The sequence below is a fragment of the Ranitomeya imitator genome, chromosome 1 (assembly GCF_032444005.1).
Source record: "Ranitomeya imitator isolate aRanImi1 chromosome 1, aRanImi1.pri, whole genome shotgun sequence".
Classification (NCBI taxonomy): domain Eukaryota; kingdom Metazoa; phylum Chordata; class Amphibia; order Anura; family Dendrobatidae; genus Ranitomeya; species Ranitomeya imitator.
The window spans coordinates 18,836,648-18,861,114 of NC_091282.1; the positions used below are offsets into that span (position 1 = coordinate 18,836,648).

The 24,467-nt window shown below is 45.0% G+C and overlaps 1 protein-coding gene across 3 annotated transcripts in view; it reads right to left on the reverse strand.

Moving 5' to 3' along the window:
• CNTFR (ciliary neurotrophic factor receptor) overlaps positions 1 to 24,467 on the reverse strand; it is a 614,589-nt gene that overhangs the window by 265,905 nt on the left and 324,217 nt on the right. For 2 of the 3 annotated variants that reach the window (XM_069745853.1, XM_069745852.1), the window contains exon 5: positions 3,543 to 3,635. In XM_069745853.1, coding sequence (XP_069601954.1) covers positions 3,543 to 3,635 — 93 coding nt within the window. The remainder of the gene's footprint in view (positions 1 to 3,542; positions 3,636 to 24,467) is intronic. The other variant, XM_069745854.1, reaches the window with a different exon arrangement.

Consider the following 24,467-nt stretch of genomic DNA (forward strand, 5'->3'; position numbering starts at 1 on the left):
TATACTACGTGGCTGTCCAATATACTACGTGACTCTGTGCTGTATACTACGTGACTGGGCAATATACTACGTGGCTGGGCAATATACTATGTGGCTGGGCAATATACTACGTGACTGGGCAATATACTACGTGGCTGGGCAATATACTACGTAGCTCTGTGCTGTATACTACGTGGCTGTCCAATATACTACGTGACTCTGTGCTGTATACTACGTGACTGGGCAATATACTACTTGGCTGGGCAATATACTATGTGGCTGGGCAATATACTACGTGACTGGGCAATATACTACGTGGATGGGCAATATACTACGTGGCTGGGCAATATACTACGTGGCTTGGCAATATACTACGTGGCTGGGCAATATACTACGTGGCTGGGCAATATACTACGTGGCTGGGCAATATACTACGTGGCTGGGCAATATACTACGTGGCTGGGCAATATACTACGTGACTGGGCAATATACTACGTGGCTGGGCAATATACTACGTGACTGGGCAATATACTATGTGACTGGGCAATATAGTACGTGGCTGGGTAATATACTACGTGACTGGGCAATATACTACGTGACTGGGCAATATACTACGTGGCTGGGCAATATACTACGTGACTGGGCAATATACTACGTGACTGGGCAATATACTACGTGGCTGGGCAATATACTACGTGACTGGGCAATATACTACGTGGCTGGGCAATATACTATGTGACTGGGCAATATAGTACGTGGCTGGGTAATATACTACGTGACTGGGCAATATACTATGTGACTGGGCAATATAGTACGTGGCTGGGCAATATACTACGTGACTGGGCAATATACTACGTGGCTGGGCAATATACTATGTGACTGGGCAATATACTACGTGGCTGGGTAATATACTACGTGACTGGGCAATATACTACGTGACTGGGCAATATACTACGTGGCTGGGCAATATACTACGTGACTGGGCAATATACTACGTGACTGGGCAATATACTACGTGGCTGGGCAATATACTATGTGACTGGGCAATATAGTACTTGGCTGGGCAATATACTACATGGCTGTGCAATATACTACGTGGCTGGGCAATATACTACGTGGCTGGGCAATATACTACGTGGACATGCATATTCTAGAATACCCGATGCGTTAGAATCGGGCCACCATCTAGTATAATTATATACAGGAGATGCTCAGGTTATACCAGCTGTACATATATAATTATATATAGGAGATGCCCAGGTTATACCAGCTGTACATATATAATTATATATAGGAGAGGCCCAGGTTATACCAGCTGTACATATATAATTATATATATAGGAGATGCCCAGGTTATACCAGCTGTACATATATAATTATATATAGGAGATACCCAGGTTATACCAGCTGTACATATATAATTATATACAGGAGATGCCCAGGTTATACCACCTGTACATATATCATTATATACAGGAGATGCCCAGGTTATACCAGCTGTACCTATATAATTATATACAGGAGATACCCAGGTTATACCAGCTCTACATATATAATTATATACAGGAGATGCCCAAGTTATATCAGCTGAACCTATATAATTATATACAGAGGATGCCCAGGTTATACCAGCTGTATATATATAATTATATACAGGAGATGCTCAGGTTATACCAGCTGTACATATATAATTATATATAGGAGATGCCCAGGTTATACCAGCTGTACATATATAATTATATATAGGAGAGGCCCAGGTTATACCAGCTGTACATATGTAATTATATACAGGAGATGCCCAGGTTATACCAGCTGTACATATATAATTATATACAGGAGATACCCAGGTTATACCAGCTGTACATATATAATTATATACAGGAGATGCCCAGGTTATACCGGCTGTACATATATAATTATATACAGGAGATGCCCAGGTTATACCTGCTGTACATATATAATTATATACAGGAGATGCCCAGGTTATACCAGCTGTACATATATAATTATATACAGGAGATGCCCAGGTTATACCAGCTGTACATATATAATTATATATAGGAGAGGCCCAGGTTATACCAGCTGTACATATGTAATTATATACAGGAGATGCCCAGGTTATACCAGCTGTACATATATAATTATATACAGGAGATGCCCAGGTTATACCGGCTGTACATATATAATTATATACAGGAGATGCCCAGGTTATACCTGCTGTACATATATAATTATATACAGGAGATGCCCAGGTTATACCAGCTGTACATATATAATTATATACAGGAGATACCCAGGTTGTACCAGCTGTACATATATAATTATATACAGGAGATACCCAGGTTGTACCAGCTGTACATATATAATTATATACAGGAGATACCCAGGTTATACCAGCAGTACATATATAATTATATACAGGAGATGCCCAGGTTATACCAGCTGTACATACAGTATATAATTATATACAGGAGATGCCCAGGTTATACCAGCTGTACATATATAATTATATATAGGAGAGGCCCAGGTTATACCAGCTGTACATATGTAATTATATACAGGAGATGCCCAGGTTATACCAGCTGTACATATATAATTATATACAGGAGATGCCCAGGTTATACCAGCTGTACATATATAATTATATACAGGAGATGCCCAGATTATACCAGCTGTACATATATAATTATATACAGGAGATGCCCAGGTTATACCGGCTGTACATATATAATTATATACAGGAGATGCCCAGGTTATACCTGCTGTACATATATAATTATATACAGGAGATGCCCAGGTTATACCAGCTGTACATATATAATTATATTCAGGAGATACCCAGGTTATACCAGCTGTACATATATAATTATATACAGGAGATGCCCAGGTTATACCGGCTGTACATATATAATTATATACAGGAGATGCCCAGGTTATACCTGCTGTACATATATAATTATATACAGGAGATGCCCAGGTTATACCAGCTGTACATATATAATTATATACAGGAGATGCCCAGGTTATACCAGCTGTACATATATAATTATATATAGGAGAGGCCCAGGTTATACCAGCTGTACATATGTAATTATATACAGGAGATGCCCAGGTTATACCAGCTGTACATATATAATTATATACAGGAGATGCCCAGGTTATACCGGCTGTACATATATAATTATATACAGGAGATGCCCAGGTTATACCAGTTGTACATATATAATTATATACAGGAGATACCCAGGTTATACCAGCTGTACATATATAATTATATACAGGAGATGCCCAGGTTATACCGGCTGTACATATATAATTATATACAGGAGATGCCCAGGTTATACCAGCTGTACATATATAATTATATACAGGAGATACCCAGGTTGTACCAGCTGTACATATATAATTATATACAGGAGATACCCAGGTTGTACCAGCTGTACATATATAATTATATACAGGAGATACCCAGGTTATACCAGCAGTACATATATAATTATATACAGAGGATGCCCAGGTTATACCATGTTATTCCCCCCTTATGATGGCCCGGCGGCTCTCACCTCTCTGCGGGCTGCGTCCTGCGCGCTGGCTTTGGCTGCGGTCTAATGAGCTGGATTCAGAGATGAACGGGCGACTTCTGGGTTTTGCTTCTGCTGCAAGAGAAAAGGACGGATGTGTGGAAGATACAATGTAGCCAGATACAAGGTCCTAAGAGCAGCGGCTCCCCCTGCTGGTGGGGCACATGTAACAGTGACTGAAGCACATGCATAACTCCTGCACAAAGAAATGTTCACCACCAGAGCTGCAGTCACTATTCTGCTGTTACATCGTGTCTTATCCTCCAGTCACCTCCAGAGCTGCAGTCACTATTCTGCTGTTACATCGTGTCTTATCCTCCAGTCGCTTCCAGAGCTGCAGTCACTATTCTGCTGTTACATCATGTCTCATCCTCCAGTCACCTCCAGAGCTGCAGTGACTAATCTTTGTTTGTACATCCCAGTCCCATCTTATATTTCCTTGGCTGACCACATAGAGCATGTGCTGTACACACCCTAATCCAGCAGGGGGCAGCGCAAATGGGGGAGATTCTGCCACCTGGGAGATGAGAGGAAATCATCAGATTGTGGTTGTGTCCTGATGAAGCTCTTGGCGCAGCTCCATCACCTCCATCCACTCCATCTCCTCCATCAGGTCCATCACATCCATCCCAACCATCGCTTTCATCCTCTCCATCACCTCCATCTCTTCCATCACCTCCATCCTCTCCATCAGGTCCATCACCTCCATCCCCTCTGTCAGGTCTATCCCCTCCGTCAGGTTCATCCCCTCCATCAGGTCTGTCATCTCCATCCCCTCCATCAGGTCCATTATCCCCATCCCCTCCATCTCCTTCATTCCCTCCGTCAGGTCCATCACCTCCATCCTCTCCATCAGGTCCATTATCTCCATCCCCTGCATCAGGTCCATCATCTCCATCCCCTCCGTTCCCTCCGTCAGGTCTATCCCCTCCGTCAGGTCTATCCCCTCCGTCAGGTTCATCCCCTCCATCAGGTCCGTCATCTCCATCCCCTCCATCAGGTCCATTATCCCCATCTCCTTCATTCCCTCCGTCAGGTCCATCACCTCCATCCTCTCCATCAGGTCCATTATCTCCATCCCCTGCATCAGGTCCATCATCTCCATCCCCTCAGTCAGGTCCATCAGGTCCGTCATCTCCATCCCCTCCATGAGCTACATCCCTCCATCCTCCCCATCCCCTCCATCAGGTCCATCTCCTCCATCCCCTCCCTGGAACAGAGCAGCAAATTTATCCATACATCCCTTTCTACTATTGCCATAGGAAATCATCAGCATTTGTGCTGCAGCTCTGGCTGTGACTGGAGGATGGGTAGATGGAGCTTGTGGCGCACTAACCCATAAAGTAGAAGGAAATTCACACTATGCAGTCAGGAAGTAAAAGCTTTTGCTGCGGGAAGTGAGCGAGCGGCGGCCGGGTGCACTGGCAGCATGGGGCTCTGGTGACCGATTCTCACACCTGGTCTCAGGGGTTCTGTGGTCACAGCTCCCATCCCCCGCTGTACAGACCTCCAGACAAGGGGTGATTCGTGGGCCCCCCTAAAACCGCAGCCCCCCGGGCCCACATTCCTTCACAACGGCTCCTGTGTGCTGATTCGAGCGACTGAGGGTCAGGAAATGAAAAGAACAAGTGGACTGTAAGAAGGGAGCGCATTCCCGGCGAGGCGCTGGCTAATTATCTGAGAGCTCAGGAGGCCGCAGCGAAGCCATGAGGAGAGGCCTGTGCCACTCCACTGCCCGCACATCACCCTTCCCAGGGCACCTCCATTGCCACTCATGCTCCTCACACTGGCGGACACAGACCGAAGAAGGCTCCTGTGCAAGAACAATGTAGGGGCCCTTTCCAGCCCAAGAGCTCCTAAAAATGCAAAATTGCACCTGCTTTGGAGGTAGAAATGGACCCCCTTACCTCTTGGGCCCCTATGCGGCTGCAAAGGTTGCACCAATGATATGCCCGCCCCTGGCTCCTCACCTTCACCGGCGGCCGTGGCACCTCCACCCTTCGCTCCTCACCAGGGGCTGAGGCACATCCACCACTCGCCCATGCTCCTCACCGGGTGCCGTGGCACCTCCACCACTCGTCCGCGCTCCTCACCGGGTGCCGTGGCACCTCCACCACTCGACCGCGCTCCTCACCGGGTGCCGTGGCACCTCCATCACTCGTCTGCGCTCCTCACCGGGTGCCATGGCACCTCCACCACTCGCCCGTGCTCCTCACCAGGGGCTGCGGCACCTCCACCACTCGTCCGCGCTCCTCACCGGGTGCCGTGGCACCTCCATCACTCGTCCGCGCTCCTCACCGGGTGCCGTGGCACCTCCACCACTCGCCCACGCTCCTCACCAGGTGCCGTGGCACCTCCACCACTCGTCCGCGCTCCTCACCGGGTGCCGTGGCACCTCCACCACTCGCCCGCGCTCCTCACCGGGTGCCGTGGCACCTCCATCACTCATCCGCGCTCCTCACCGGGTGCCGTGGCACCTCCATCACTCGTCCGCGCTCCTCACCGGGTTCCGTGGCACCTCCATCACTCGTCCGCGCTCCTCACCGGGTGCCGTGGCACCTCCACCACTCGCCCGCGCTCCTCACCAGGGGCCGTGGCACCTCCACCACTCGCCCGCGCTCCTCACCAGGGGCTGAGGCACCTCCACCACTCGCCCGCGCTCCTCACCAGGAGCTGAGGAACCTCCACCACTCACCCGCGCTCCTCACCAGGGGCTGAGGCACCTCCACCACTCGCCCGCTCTCCTCACCAGGGGCTGAGGCACCTCCACCACTCGCCCGCGCTCCTCACCAGGAGCTGAGGCACCTCCACCACTCGCCCGCGCTCCTCACCAGGAGCTGAGACACCTCCACCACTCGCCCGCGCTCCTCACCAGGGGCTGGGGTACCTCCACCACTCGCCCGCGCTCCTCATCAGGAGCTGAGGCACCTCCACCACTCGCCCGAGCTCCTCACTAGGAGCTGAGGCACCTCCACCAGTCGCCCGCGCTCCTCACCAGGAGCTGAGGCACCTCCACCATCCACCACTCGCCCGCGCTCCTCACCAGGGGCTGGGGCACCTCCACCACTCGCCCGTGCTCCTCACCAGGAGCTGAGGCACCTCCACCATCCACCACTCGCCTGCGCTCCTCACCAGGGGCTGGGGCACCTCCACCACTCGCCCGTGCTCCTCACCAGGAGCTGAGGCACCTCCACCACTCGCCTGCGCTCCTCACCAGGAGCTGAGGCACCTCCACCACTCACCTGCGCTCCTCACCAGGAGCTGAGGAACCTCCACCACTCGCCCGTGCTCCTCACCAGGGGCTAAGGCACCTCCACCACTCGCCCGCGCTCCTCACCAGGAGCTGAGGCACCTCCACCATCCACCACTCGCCCGTGCTCCTCACCAGGGGCTTGGGCACCTCCACCACTCGCCCGTGCTCCTTCATCGCTTGGCACCGCTCCTCACCTTCACTAGAGACCACAGCACTTCCATCAGCAGCTCCTCACCAGAGGCCGAGGCACCTCCATCGCTCGGCCTTGCTCCTCACCTTCACTAGAGACCACAGCACTTCCACCAGCCGCTCCTCACCAAAGGCCGAGGCACCTCCATCGCTTGGCACCGCTCCTCACCTTCACTAGAGACCACAGCACTTCAACCAGCCACTCCTCACCAGAGGACGAGGCACCTCCACCACTTGCGCGAGATCCTCACCTTCACTGGGGGACGCAGCCCCATTCCACAACCTGCTTCTCACCAGTGGCCGCAGTTGATCCACTGCCTACCCCCGCTCCCCATACGGCCCTAACCCCACGGACCCAGACACTTTCCTCCTCCTCACAGTCACCAGAGGCCGAAGCACTTCCACTGCTTGCCCGGGCACCTCACCTTAACCGGAAGGGCCGCAGCCCCATTCCACAGGCCGCTCCTCACCAGTGGCTGCGGTATCTCCACTACCCACCCCCACTCCTCATACGGCCCTAACCCCACGGACCCAGATACTTTCCTCCTCCTCACACTCACCAGAGGCCGAGGCACTTCCACCGCTTGCCTGGGCACCTCACCTTAACCGGGAGGGCATCCACCACCTACTCCTCACCAGGAGCCGGGGTACCTCTACCGCTCATCCAGCCCTGACGCTATGGAACCAGACACTTCCCTCCTCACCCGAGGCTGCTGCACCTCCACTGTTCTTCTCACTTTCACTAGGGACTACAGCACTTCCACCGCCCGGTCCTCACAGGGGCCGAGGCACCTCCACCACCCGCTCCTCACCTTCACTAAGGACCTCACCACTTCCACCGCCAGCTCCTCACAGGAGCTGAGGTACCTCCACCATTCCTCATCTTCACCACCCGCTCCTCACCTTCACTAAGGATCTCACCACTTCCACTGACCGCTCCTCACAGGAGCCGAGGTACCTCCACCATTCCTCATCTTCACCACCCGCTCCTCACCTTCACTAAGGATCTCACCACTTCCACCGCCAGCTCCTCACAGGAGCCGAGGTACCTCCACCATTCCTCATCTTCACCACCCGCTCCTCACCTTCACTAAGGATCTCATCACTTCCACTGACCGCTCCTCACAGGGGCCGAGGTACCTCCACCATTCCTCATCTTCACCACCCGCTCCTCACCTTCACTAAGGATCTCATCACTTCCACTGACCGCTCCTCACAGGGGCCGAGGTACCTCCACCATTCCTCATCTTCACCACCCGCTCCTCACCTTCACTAAGGATCTCATCACTTCCACTGACCGCTCCTCACAGGAGCCGAGGTACCTCCACCATTCCTCATCTTCACCACCCGCTCCTAACCTTCACTAAGGATCTCACTACTTCCACTGCCAGCTCCTCACAGGGGCCGAGGCACCTCCACCATTCCTCATCTTCACCACCTGCTCCTCACCTTCACTAAGGATCTCACCACTGCTAGCTCCTCACAGGAGCCGAGGCACCTCCACCACTGCTCATCTTTACCACCCGCTCCTCACCTTCACTAAGGATCTCACCACTTCCACCGCCAGCTCCTCACAGGAGCCGAGGCACCTCCACCATTCCTCATCTTCACCACCCGCTCCTCACCTTCACTAAGGATCTCACCACTGCTAGCTCCTCACAGGAGCCGAGGCACCTCCACCACTGCTCATCTTTACCACCCGCTCCTCACCTTCACTAAGGATCTCACCACTTCCACCGCCAGCTCCTCACAGGAGCCGAGGCACCTCCACCATTCCTCATCTTCACCACCCGCTCCTCACCTTCACTAAGGATCTCACAACTTCCACTGCCAGCTCCTCACAGGGGCTGAGGCACCTCCACCGCTGCTCATCTTCACCAGGGGCCGCAGCCCCATCCACTAGCCGCTATTCACCTTCACTAGGTAGCACAGCACCTCCACCGCCTGCTCCTCACCGGGGGGGCCGCAGCACCTCCACAGCCCACCACAGTTCCTCATCCAGCCCTGACCCCACAGACATTTCCCTCCTCTCATTCCATGACCCGTCCAGTACTGACCCGAAACCATTGTTCGTGCCTCCTTAAAGGCAGTGTCCGGAGCAGAGAACAGAGAGAAGTTGTGCAGACGTCCCACCATCCTCTGTGTTTCACCAGTGTAGGATCTCTGCGCGCTGTCAGGGAATGGAATCATCACCCAGCAGCCAATTCATCACACCACAGCTCTTCATGGGCGGAGCTGGAGCTAAATGCCTCTGCGCTTTTCCCCGAGCGCCAGGAATGAAGACCCTGCCAGACCAAGGGCTTCATCTATTGCGGAGCCTCCGGGAGACTCGGGAAGCCCGTGATACACTGTAACGAGCCATGCAGCTGTGTGAGCGACGCACGGCAGGACTTCACCGGCGCACAGCAGTGTAATGATCTGGATCTTCAGAGTGCCATGGATACAGCGGTGCCGAGCACCAGCTGTGGTCACATCATGGGCTCTGTAGGGCCAAGGCCTCATCATCTAAGCTACCCTATAGTAACACTGTGCTGTCCAGACCAACCAATCACAGCTCGGCTTACAGTTTACCAGAGCAACCAATCACAGCTCAGCTTATACCAGAGCAACCAATCACAGCTCAGCTTATTCTACACCAACCAATCACAGCTCAGTTTATACCAGAGCAACCAATCACAGCTCAGCTTATACCAGAGCAACCAATCACAGCTCAGTTTATACCAGACCAACCAATCACAGCTCAGCTTATACCACAAAACCAACCAATCACAGCTCTGCTTATACCAGAGCAACCAATCACGCTCAGCTTGTAGTTTACAATACCAACCAATCACAGCTAAAAATATACCAGAGCAACCAATCACAGCTCAGCTTACAGTTTAGCAGAGCAACCAATCACAGCTCAAGATCCCAGGTTATATTATAACATGTCCGTGCTCGGCTTTCACTTTTTACACCCATGTGATATATATGGGACCCATGTGACATATACGGGACCACTGTGATATATACGGAGCCCCTGTGATATATACGGAGCCCCTGTGATATATACGGGGCCCCTGTGATATATACGGGACCCCTCTGATATATACGGGACCCCTGTGATATATACGGGACCCCTGTGATATATACGGGATCACTGTGATATATACGGGATCACTGTGATATATACGGGACCCCTGTGATATATACGGAGCCCCTGTGATATATACGGAGCCCCTGTGATATATACGGAGCCCCTGTGATATATACGGAGCCCCTGTGATATAGACGGAGCCCCTGTGATATAGACGGAGCCTCTGTGATATATACGGAGCCCGTGTGATATATACGGAGCCTGTGTGATATATACGGAGCCCGTGTGATATAGACGGGACCCCTGTGATATATAAGAGACCCCTGTGATATAGACGGAGCCCCTGTGATATATACGGAGCCCCTGTGATATATACGGAGCCCCTGTGATATATACGGAGCCCATGTGATATATACGGAGCCTCTGTGATATATACGGAGCCCCTGTGATATATACGGAGCCCGTGTGATATATACGGAGCCCCTGTGATATAGACGGGACCCCTGTGATATATACGAGACCCCTGTGATATAGGCGGAGCCCCTGTGATATATACGGAGCCCCTGTGATATATACGGAGCCCGTGTGATATAGACGGAGCCTCTGTGATATATACGGAGCCCGTGTGATATATACGGAGCCCCTGTGATATATACGGAGCCCGTGTGATATAGACGGAGCCTCTGTGATATATACGGACCCCCTTTGATATATACGGAGCCCGTGTGATATAGACGGAGCCTCTGTGATATATACGGAGCCCGTGTGATATAGACGGAGCCTCTGTGATATATACGGGACCCCTGTGATATATACGGGATCACTGTGATATAGACGGGACCCCTGTGATACATACGAGACCCCTGTGATATAGACGGAGCCCCTGTGATATATACGGAGCCCCTGTGATATATACGGAGCCACTGTGATATATACGGAGCCCGTGTGATATATACGGAGCCAGTGTGATATATACGGAGCCCCTGTGATATAGACGGGACCCCTGTGATATAGACGGGACCCCTGTGATATAGACGGGACCCCTGTGATATAGACGGGACCCCTGTGATATAGACGGGACCCCTGTGATACATACGAGACCCCTGTGATATAGACGGAGCCCCTGTGATATATACGGAGCCCCTGTGATATATACGGAGCCACTGTGATATATACGGAGCCCGTGTGATATATACGGAGCCTCTGTGATATATACGGACCCCTGTGATATATACGGAGCCTCTGTGATATATACGGGACCCCTGTGATATATACGGGATCACTGTGATATATAAGGGACCCCTGTGATATATACGGAGCCCCTGTGATATATACGGAGCCCCTGTGATATATACGGAGCCCGTGTGATATATACGGCGCCTCTGTGATATATACGGAGACCCTGTGATATATATACGGGACCCCTGTGATATAGACGGAGCCCCTGTGATATATACGGAGCCCCTGTGACAAAGACCGTATGGTCGAAACGCGTAGCTTTCTTCACTTGTGATATGGCATTGTCCCAGGAGTGTGTCTTCTACTATTTTATATGATGGATTAAAGTTTTACATTTTATCAAGAAGCTGGAACATTTTTCTCTTTTACTTGGATCTGCACTACGTCGAGTCAGGACGAAGTTCCGTGCTCCTTGCACATATCGGTGAGCTGGCTTTTTTCTTTCTTTGTACTTGATATATACGGGACCACTGTGATATAGACGGAACCACTGTGATATATACGGAGCCACTGTGATATATACGGAGCCACTGTGATATATACGGAGCCACTGTGATATATACGGAGCCACTGTGATATATACGGAGCAACTGTGATATATACGGAGCCACTGTGATATATACGGAGCCACTGTGATATAGACGGAACCACTGTGATATATACGGGACCCCAGTGATATATACGGAGCCACTGTGATATATACGGAGCCCCTGTGATATATACAGAGCCACTGTGATATATACAGAGCCACTGTGATATATACGGAGCCACTGTGATATATACGGAGCCACTGTGATATATACAGAGCAACTGTGATATATACCGAGCCACTGTGATATATACTGGACCATTGTGATATTTACGGGGCCCCTGTAATGTATACGGGACCCTTGTGATGTATACGGGACCACTATGATATATTTGGGGTCTCTGTGATATATACGGGACCCCAGCGATATATACGGGGTCTCTGTGATATATACGGGACCCCAGCGATATATACGGAGCCACTGTGATATATATGGGACCCCTGTGATATATACGGGACCCCAGCGATATATACGGGACCCCTGTGATATATACGGGACCCCTGTGATATATACGGGACCCCAGTGATATATACGGGACCCCAGTGATATATACGGGACCCCAGTGATATATACGGGACCCCAGTGATATATACGGGGCCTCAGTGATATATACGGGGCCTCAGTGATGTATACGGGGCCACTGTGATATATACGGGGCCTCAGTGATATACACGGGACCCCAGTGATATATACGGGGCCCCTGTGATATATACGGGGCCTCTGCGATATATACGGGACCCCAATGATATATACGGGACCCCAGTGATATATACGGGGCCTCAGTGATATATACGGGGCCTCAGTGATATATATACGGGGCCTCAGTGATATATACGGGACCCCAGTGATATATACGGGGCCCCTGTGATATATACGGGGCCCCTGTGATATATACGGGGCCTCAGTGATATATACGGGAACCCAGTGATATATACGGGGCCCCTGTGATATATACGGGGCCTCTGCGATATATACGGGACCCCAATGATATATACGGGACCCCAGTGATATATACGGGACCCCTGTGATATATACGGGGCCTCAGTGATATATACGGGACCCCAGTGATATATACGGGGCCTCAGTGATATATACGGGGCCTCAGTGATGTATACGGGACCCCAGTGATATATACGGGACCCCAGTGATATATACGGGACCCCAGTGATATATACGGGGCCTCAGTGATATATACGGGGCCTCAGTGATATATACGGGACCCCAGTGATATATACGGGGCCTCAGTGATATATACGGGGCCTCAGTGATATATATACGGGGCCTCAGTGATATATACGGGACCCCAGTGATATATACGGGGCCCCTGTGATATATACGGGGCCTCAGTGATATATACGGGAACCCAGTGATATATACGGGAACCCAGTGATATATACGGGGCCCCTGTGATATATACGGGGCCTCTGCGATATATACGGGACCCCAATGATATATACGGGACCCCAGTGATATATACGGGACCCCTGTGATATATACGGGACCCCTGTGATATATACGGGACCCCAGGGATATATACGGGACCCCTGTAATATATACGGGACCCCAGGGATATATACGGGCTCCCAGTGATATATACGGGACCCCAGTGATATATACGGGACCCCAGTGATTTATACGGGACCCCAGTGATATATACGGGGCCTCAGTGATATATACGGGGCCTCAGTGATATATACGGGGCCTCAGTGATATATACGGGGCCTCAGTGATATATACGGGGCCTCAGTGATATATATACGGGGCCTCAGTGATATATACGGGACCCCAGTGATATATACAGGGCCTCAGTGATATATACGGGGCCTCAGTGATATATACGGGGCCTCAGTGATATATACGGGGCCTCAGTGATATATATACGGGGCCTCAGTGATATATATAAAGGGCCTCAGTGATGTATACGGGGCCTCAGTGATATATACGGGACCTCAGTGATATATACAGGGCCCCTGTGATATATACGGGACCCCAGTGATATATACAGGGCCCCTGTGATGTATACGGGGCCTCAGTGATATATACGGGGCCTCAGTGATATATACAGGGCCCCTGTGATATATACGGGACCCCAGTGATATATACAGGGCCCCTGTGATGTATACGGGGCCTCAGTGATATATACGGGGCCTCAGTGATATATACGGGGCCTCAGTGATATATACGGGGCCTCAGTGATATATACAGGGCCCCTGTGATATATACGGGACCCCAGTGATATATACAGGGCCCCTGTGATGTATACGGGGCCTCAGTGATATATACGGGGCCTCAGTGATATATACGGGGCCTCAGTGATATATACGGGGCCTCAGTGATATATACAGGGCCCCTGTGATATATACGGGGCCCCAGTGATATATACGGGGCCTCAGTGATATATACGGGACCCCAGTGATATATACGGGACCCCAGTGATATATACGGGACCCCAGTGATATATACGGGACCCCAGTGATATATACGGGACCCCAGTGATATATACGGGGCCCCAGTGATATATATGGGGCCTCAGTGATATATACGGAGCCCCAGTGATATATATGGGGCCTCAGTGATATATACGGGGCCTCAGTGATATATACGGGGCCTCAGTGATATATACGGGGCCTCAGTGATATATACGGGACCCCAGTGATATATACGGGACCCCAGTGATTTATACGGGACCCCAGTGATATATACGGGACCTCAGTGATATATACGGGGCCTCAGTGATATATACGGGGCCTCAGTGATATATACGGGACCCCAGTGATATATACGGGACCCCAGTGATATATACGGGACCCCAGTGATATATACGGGGCCCCAGTGATATATATGGGGCCTCAGTGATATATACGGGACCCCAGTGATATATACGGGGCCTCAGTGATATATACGGGGCCTCAGTGATATATACGGGGCCTCAGTGATATATACGGGACCCCAGTGATATATACGGGACCTCAGTGATATATACAGGGCCTCAGTGATATATACGGGACCCCAGTGATATATACGGGACCCCAGTGATATATACGGGCCTCAGTGATGTATACAGGGCCTCAGTGATATATACGGGGCCTCAGTGATGTATACGGGGCCCCTGTGATATATACGGGACCCCTGTGATATATACACGACCCCAGAACGGCTTTTATTGGGGGAAGCATTTGCTGGTCGCTCACTTCCTGGACTGCGCTCGCCTCTCTAGGAATGATGGCATACGTAGAGCGGGGCCCAGCTCGGCGGAGACCCCGCTAATTAACGCCTCGACTCGTAACAAGGGTCCAAACTGGGAAATACAAAAACGGATTTTCCAGGAGAGAGATCCGAAATCAAAAGGCCAAAGCTCCAATAATACGAGGAGATGAGCGACGGCAGGAAGCGCGCCCGCACTCCTCTCCCCTCCCCGGCGTGTGAAGAGTTAATCTGCGGGACACTAATCTAAGCGCCATCACTGACAACATGAAAAGGCGTCTGACAACCTCCATTATCACAGGATCGTGAAAGGCAAAAAACAAGAAAACATCCCGAGAAGGGCGCCTTGTGCTGGCGAGAAGGGCGGCTTGTGCTGGCGAGAAGGGCGCCTTGTGCTGGCGGGAAGGGCGCCTTGTGCTGGCGGGAAGGGCGCCTTGTGCTGGCGGGAAGGGCGCCTTGTGATGGCGAGAAGGGTGCCTTGTGCTGGCGGGAAGGGCGCCTTGTGCTGGCGGGAAGGGCGCCTTGTGTTGGCGGGAAGGGCGCCTTGTGTTGGCGGGAAGGGCGCCTTGTGCTGGCGGGAAGGGCGCCTTGTGCTGGCGGGAAGGTTCGGGTCACACGGCGCCGCTCACCGCCATCTGCACAATGCGAGGTCCGGTCCCCCGCCCGCGTCATGCCAGGGACGGCTGAAGACTGGGAACTGCTAAGCCTCACTCCGCCAAAGCGGGACGGATGTCAGCTCCTGAGCACTGAATGCAGCTCCTGTCACAGGACGAGGGGGACTCTGCCCGCCAAAGTCACAACATGACACAAACAGCACAAAATCTCCAACATGGCGCCAATCACTAGAAACGACCGTACCCAAGTCTCAGGGTGTTTTACTCTATAGGGCGAAGACGGGAGGGGAGCAAGAAAAAGGAATAACCGGCCGGAGACGACGATCGCTGCGGATAGAGCGGCACGGATATTACAGAGGAATCCAAACACCAGTGATATTTACAGAACGACGGAGCATTAAACACATGGCCGCCGGGCACACGCTCCACACTCGCAGGAGGAGAAAAGTCAATATGTCTCCACGTCACTGTATAAAAGTCATTACCAGTGTACACAAACACCGAGAAACAACGGACCGGAGCCATCCTGCAACGTATGCCTGAGGAAGGGGCAGAAATGTCATATTACACTCACGATCCAGTGTCGCCCCCTACTGACAACACAAGAATGGGGAAAGAGAGAAGAAGGGGTAATCAACTGAGGAAATGTGCAGATACCATAATACTGCCCCTATAAACAGGAATATCACTACTATAATACTGCCCCTATATACAGGAATATCACTACTATAATACTGCCCCTATAAACAGGAATATCACTACTATAATACTGCCCCTATAAACAGGAATATCACTACTATAATACTGCCCCTATAAACAGGAATATCACTACTATAATACTGCCCCTATAAACAGGAATATCACTACTATAATACTGCCCCTATAAACAGGAATATCACTACTATAATACTGCCCCTATGTACAAGAATATCACTACTATAATACTGCCCCTATATACAGGAATATCACTACTATAATACTGCCCCTATATACAGGAATATCACTACTATAATACTGTCCCTATATACAGGAATATAACTACTAATACTGCCCCTATATACAAGAATATAACTACCATAATACTGCCCCTATATACAGGAATATCACTACTATAATACTGCCCCTGTATACAGGAATATCACTACTATAATACTGCCCCTATGTACAAGAATATCACTACTATAATACTGCCCCTATATACAGGAATATCACTACTATAATACTGCCTCTATATACAGGAATATCACTACTATAATACTGTCCCTATATACAGGAATATAACTACTAATACTGCCCCTATATACAAGAATATAACTACTATAATACTGCCCCTATATACAGGAATATCACTACTATAATACTTCCCCTGTATACAGGAATATCACTACTATAATACTGCTCCTATATACAGGAATATAACTACTATAATACTGCCCCTATATACAGGAATATCACTACTATAATGCTGCCCCTATATACAGGAATATCACTACTATAATACTGCCCCTGTATACAGGAATATCACTACTATAATACTGCTCCTATATACAGGAATATCACTACTAATACTGCCCCTATGTACAAGAATATAACTACTATAATACTGCTCCTATGTACAAGAATATAACTACTATAATACTGCTCCTATATACAAGAATATAACTACTATAATACTGCCCCTATAAACAGGAATATCACTACTATAATACTGCCCCTATATACAGGAATATCACTACTATAATACTGCCCCTATATACAGGAATATAACTACTATAATACTGCCCCTATATAAAGGAATATCACTACTATAATACTGTCCCTATAAACAGGAATATCACTACTATAATACTGCCCCTATATACAAGAATATAACTACTATAATACTGCCCCTATAAACAGGAATATAACTACTATAATACTGCCCCTATATACAGGAATATCACTACTATAATACTGCCCCTATATACAGGAATATCACTACTATAATGCTGCCCCTATATACAGGAATATCACTACTATAATACTGTCCCTATATACAGGAATATAACTACTAATACTGCCCCTATATACAAGACTATAACTACTATAATACTGCCCCTATAAACAGGAATATCACTACTATAATACTGCCCCTATATACAAGAATATCACTACTATAATACTGCCCCTATAAACAGGAATATCACTACTATAATACTGCCCCTATATACAGGAATATCACTACTATAATACTGCCCCTATATACAGGAATATCACTACTAATACTGCCCCTATATACAAGAATATAACTACTATAATACTGCCCCTATAAACAGGAATATCACTACTATAATGCTGCCCCTATATACAGGAATATCACTACTATAATACTGCCCCTATATACAGGAATATCACTACTAATACTGCCCCTATGTACAAGAATATAACTACTATAATACTGCCCTTATAAACAGGAATATCACTACTATAATACTGCCCCTATATACAGGAATATCACTACTATAATGCTGCCCCTATATACAGGAATATCACTACTATAATACTGCCCCTATATACAGGAATATCACTACTAATACTGCCCCTATGTACAAGAATATAACTACTATAATACTGCCCTTATAAACAGGAATATCACTACTATAATACTGCCCCTATAAACAGGAATATCACTACTATAATACTGCCCCTATAAACAGGAATATCACTACTATAATACTGCCCTTATATACAGGAATATAACTACTAATACTGCCCCTATGTACAAGAATATAACTACTATAATACTGCCCTTATAAACAGGAATATCACTACTATAATACTGCCCCTATGTACAAGAATATAACTACTATAATACTGCCCCTATATACAGGAATATCACTACTATAATACTGCCCCTATATACAGGAATATAACTACTAATACTGCCCCTATGTACAAGAATATAACTACTATAATACTGCTCCTATGTACAAGACTATAACTACTATAATACTGCTCCTATATACAAGAATATAACTACTATAATACTGCCCCTATATACAGGAATATAACTACTATAATACTGCCCCTATATACAGGAATATCACTACTATAATACTGCCCCTATATACAGGAATATCACTACTATAATGCTGCCCCTATATACAGGAATATCACTACTATAATACTGTCCCTATATACAGGAATATAACTACTAATACTGCCCCTATATACAAGACTATAACTACTATAATACTGCCCCTATAAACAGGAATATCACTACTATAATACTGCCCCTATATACAAGAATATCACTACTATAATACTGCCCCTATAAACAGGAATATCACTACTATAATACTGCCCCTATATAAAGGAATATCACTACTATAATACTGCCCCTATATACAGGAATATCACTACTAATACTGCCCCTATATACAAGAATATAACTACTATAATACTGCCCCTATAAACAGGAATATCACTACTATAATGTTGCCCCTATATACAGGAATATCACTACTATAATACTGCCCCTATATACAGGAATATCACTACTAATACTGCCCCTATGTAAAAGAATATAACTACTATAATACTGCCCTTATAAACAGGAATATCACTACTATAATACTGCCCCTATATACAGGAATATCACTACTATAATGCTGCCCCTATATACAGGAATATCACTACTATAATACTGCCCCTATATACAGGAATATCACTACTAATACTGCCCCTATGTACAAGAATATAACTACTATAATACTGCCCTTATAAACAGGAATATCACTACTATAATACTGCCCCTATAAACAGGAATATCACTACTATAATACTGCCCCTATAAACAGGAATATCACTACTATAATACTGCCCCTATACACAGGAATATAACTACTAATACTGCCCCTATGTACAAGAATATAACTACTATAATACTGCCCTTATAAACAGGAATATCACTACTATAATACTGCCCCTATATACAGGAATATCACTACTATAATACTGCCCCTATATACAGGAATATAACTACTAATACTGCCCCTATGTACAAGAATATAACTACTATAATACTGCCCCTATATACAGGAATATCACTACTATAATACTGCCCCTATATACAGGAATATAACTACTAATACTGCCCCTATGTACAAGAATATCACTACTATAATACTGCCTCTATATACAGGAATATCACTACTATAATACTGCCCCTATATACAGGAATATCACTACTAATACTGCCCCTATATACAAGAATATAACTACTATAATACTGCCCCTATAAACAGGAATATCACTACTATAATACTGCCCCTATATACAGGAATATAACTACTATAATACTGCTCCTATGTACAGGAATATAACTACTAATACTGCCCCTATAAACAGGAATATCACTACTATAATACTGCCCCTATAAACAGGAATATCACTACTATAATACTGCCCCTATATACAGGAATATCACTACTATAATACTGCCCCTATATACAAGAATATAACTACTATAATACTGCCCCTATATACAAGAATATAACTACTAATACTGCCCCTATATACAAGAATATAACTACTATAATACTGCCCCTATAAACAGGAATATCACTACTATAATACTGCTCCTATGTACAAGAATATCACTACTATAATACTGCCCCTATATACAGGAATATCACTACTATAATACTGCTCATATGTACAAGAATATCACTACTAATACTGCCCCTATAAACAGGAATATCACTACTATAATACTGCTCCTATGTACAGGAATATAAATACTAATACTGCCCCTATAAACAGGAATATCACTACTATAATACTGCTCCTATGTACAAGAATATCACTACTATAATACTGCCCCTATATACAGGAATATCACTACTATAATACTGCTCCTATGTACAAGAATATCACTACTATAATACTGCCCCTATAAACAGGAATATCACTACTATAATACTGCTCCTATGTACAGGAATATAACTACTAATACTGCCCCTATAAACAGGAATATCACTACTATAATACTGCTCCTATGTACAGGAATATAACTACTATAATACTGCCCCTATAAACAGGAATATCACTACTATAATACTGCTCCTATGTACAAGAATATCACTACTATAATACTGCCCCTATATACAGGAATATCACTACTATAATACTGCTCATATGTACAAGAATATAACTACTAATACTGCCCCTATATACAAGAATATCACTACTATAATACTGCTCCTATATACAGGAATATAACTACTATAATACTGCTCCTATGTACAAGAATATAACTACTATAATACTGCCCCTATATACATGAATATAACTACTATAATACTGCTCCTATGTACAAGAATATAACTACTATAATACTGCCCCTATATACAGGAATATCACTACTATAATACTGCCCCTATATACAGGAATATAACTACTATAATACTGCCCCTATATACAGGAATATCACTACTATAATACTGCCCCTATATACAGGAACATAACTACTATAATACTGCCCCTATATACATGAATATAACTACTATAATACTGCTCCTATGTACAAGAATATAACTACTATAATACTGCCCCCTATGTACAGGAATATAACTAATAATACTGCCCCTATGTACAAGAATATAACTACTATAATACTGCCCCTATAAACAGGAATATCACTACTATAATACTGCCCCTATATACAGGAATATCACTACTATAATACTGCTCCTATGTACAAGAATATCACTACTACAATACTGCCCCTATATACAGGAATATAACTACTATAATACTGTCCCTATATACAGGAATATAACTACTATAATACTGCCCCTATGTACAGGAATATAACTACTAATACTGCCCCTATATACAAGAATATAACTACTATAATACTGCTCCTATGTACAAGAATATAACTACTATAATACTGCCCCTATGTACAAGAATATAACTACTATAATACTGCCTCTATATACAAGAATATAACTACTAATACTGCCCCTATATACAGGAATATAACTACTATAATACTGCCCCTATATACAGGAATATAACTACTATAATTCTGTCCCTATATACAGGAATATAACTACTATAATACTGCCCCTATGTACAGGAATATAACTACTAATACTGCCCCTATATACAGGAATATAACTACTATAATACTGCCCCTATGTACAAGAATATAACTACTATAATACTGCCCCTATAAACAGGAATATCACTACTATAATACTGCCCCTATATACAGGAATATCACTACTATAATACTGCCCCTATATACAGGAATATAACTACTAATACTGCCCCTATATACAAGAATATAACTACTATAATACTGCCCCTATATACAGGAATATCACTACTATAATACTGCCCCTATATACAAGAATATCACTACTATAATACTGTCCCTATATACAGGAATATAACTACTAATACTGCCCCTATGTACAAGAATATAACTACTATAATACTGCCCCTATATACAGGAATATCACTACTATAATACTGCCCCTATATACAAGAATATAACTACTAACACTGCCCCTATGTACAAGAATATAACTACTATAATACTGCTCCTATATATAAGAATATAACTACTATAATACTGCTCCTATGTACAAGAATATAACTACTATAATACTGCTCCGATGTACAAGAATATAACTACTATAATACTGTCCCTATGTAGAAGAATATAACTACTATAATACTGCTCCTATGTACATGAATATAACTACTATAATACTGCTCCTATGTACAAGAATATAAGTACTATAATACTGCCCCTATGTACAAGAATATAACTACTATAATACTGCCCCTATGCACAAGAATATAACTACTATAATACTGCCCCTATATACAAGAATATAACTACTATAATACCGCCCCTATATACAAGAATATAACTACTATAATACTGCTCCTATGTACAAGAATATAACTACTATAATACTGCTCCTATGTACAAGAATATAACTACAATACTGCTCCTATGTACAAGAATATAACTACTATAATACTGCTCCCATCTACAAGAATATAACTACTATAATACTGCCCCTATGTACAAGAATATAACTACTATAATACTGCCCCTATATACAAGAATATAACTACTAATACTGCCCCTATGTACAAGAATATAACTACTATAATACTACCCCCTATGTACAAGAATATAACTACTATAATACTACCCCCTATGTACAAGAATATAACTACTATAATACTGCCCCTATATACAAGAATATAACTACTAATACTGCCCCTATGTACAAGAATATAACTACTATAATACTGCTCCTATGTACAAGAATATAACTACTATAATACTGCTCCTGTGTACAAGAATATAACTACTATAATACTGCTCCTATGTACAAGAATATAAGTACTATAATACTGCCCCTATGTACAAGAATATAACTACTATAATACTGCCCCTATGCACAAGAATATAACTACTATAATACTGCCCCTATATACAAGAATATAACTACTATAATACCGCCCCTATATACAAGAATATAACTACTATAATACTGCTCCTATGTACAAGAATATAACTACTATAATACTGCTCCTATGTACAAGAATATAACTACTATAATACTGCTCCTATGTACAAGAATATAACTACTATAATACTGCTCCCATCTACAAGAATATAACTACTATAATACTGCCCCTATGTACAAGAATATAACTACTATAATACTGCCCCTATATACAAGAATATAACTACTAATACTGCCCCTATGTACAAGAATATAACTACTATAATACTGCTCCTATGTATAAGAATATAACTACTATACTACTGCTCCTATGTACAAGAATATAACTACTATAATACTGCTCCTGTGTACAAGAATATAACTACTATAATACTGCTCCTATGTACAAGAATATAAGTACTATAATACTGCCCCTATGTACAAGAATATAAGTACTATAATACTGCCCCTATGCACAAGAATATAACTACTATAATACTGCCCCTATATACAAGAATATAACTACTATAATACCGCCCCTATATACAAGAATATAACTACTATAATACTGCTCCTATGTACAAGAATATAACTACTATAATACTGCTCCTATGTACAAGAATATAACTACTATAATACTGCTCCTATGTACAAGAATATAACTACTATAATACTGCTCCTATGTACAAGAATATAACTACTATAATACTGCTCCCATCTACAAGAATATAACTACTATAATACTGCCCCTATGTACAAGAATATAACTACTATAATACTGCCCCTATATACAAGAATATAACTACTAATACTGCCCCTATGTACAAGAATATAACTACTATAATACTGCTCCTATGTATAAGAATATAACTACTATAATACTGCTCCTATGTACAAGAATATAACTACTATAATACTGTTCCTATGTACAAGAATATAACTACTATAATACTGCTCCCATCTACAAGAATATTACTATAATACTGCCCCTATGTACAAGAATATAACTACTATAATACTGCCACTATATACAAGAATATAACTACTAATACTGCCCCTATGTACAAGAATATAACTACTATAATACTGCTCCTATGTATAAGAATATAACTACTATAATACTGCTCCTATATACAAGAATATAACTACTATAATACTGCCCCTATATACAAGAATATAACTACTATAATACTGCTCCTATGTATAAGAATATAACTACTAT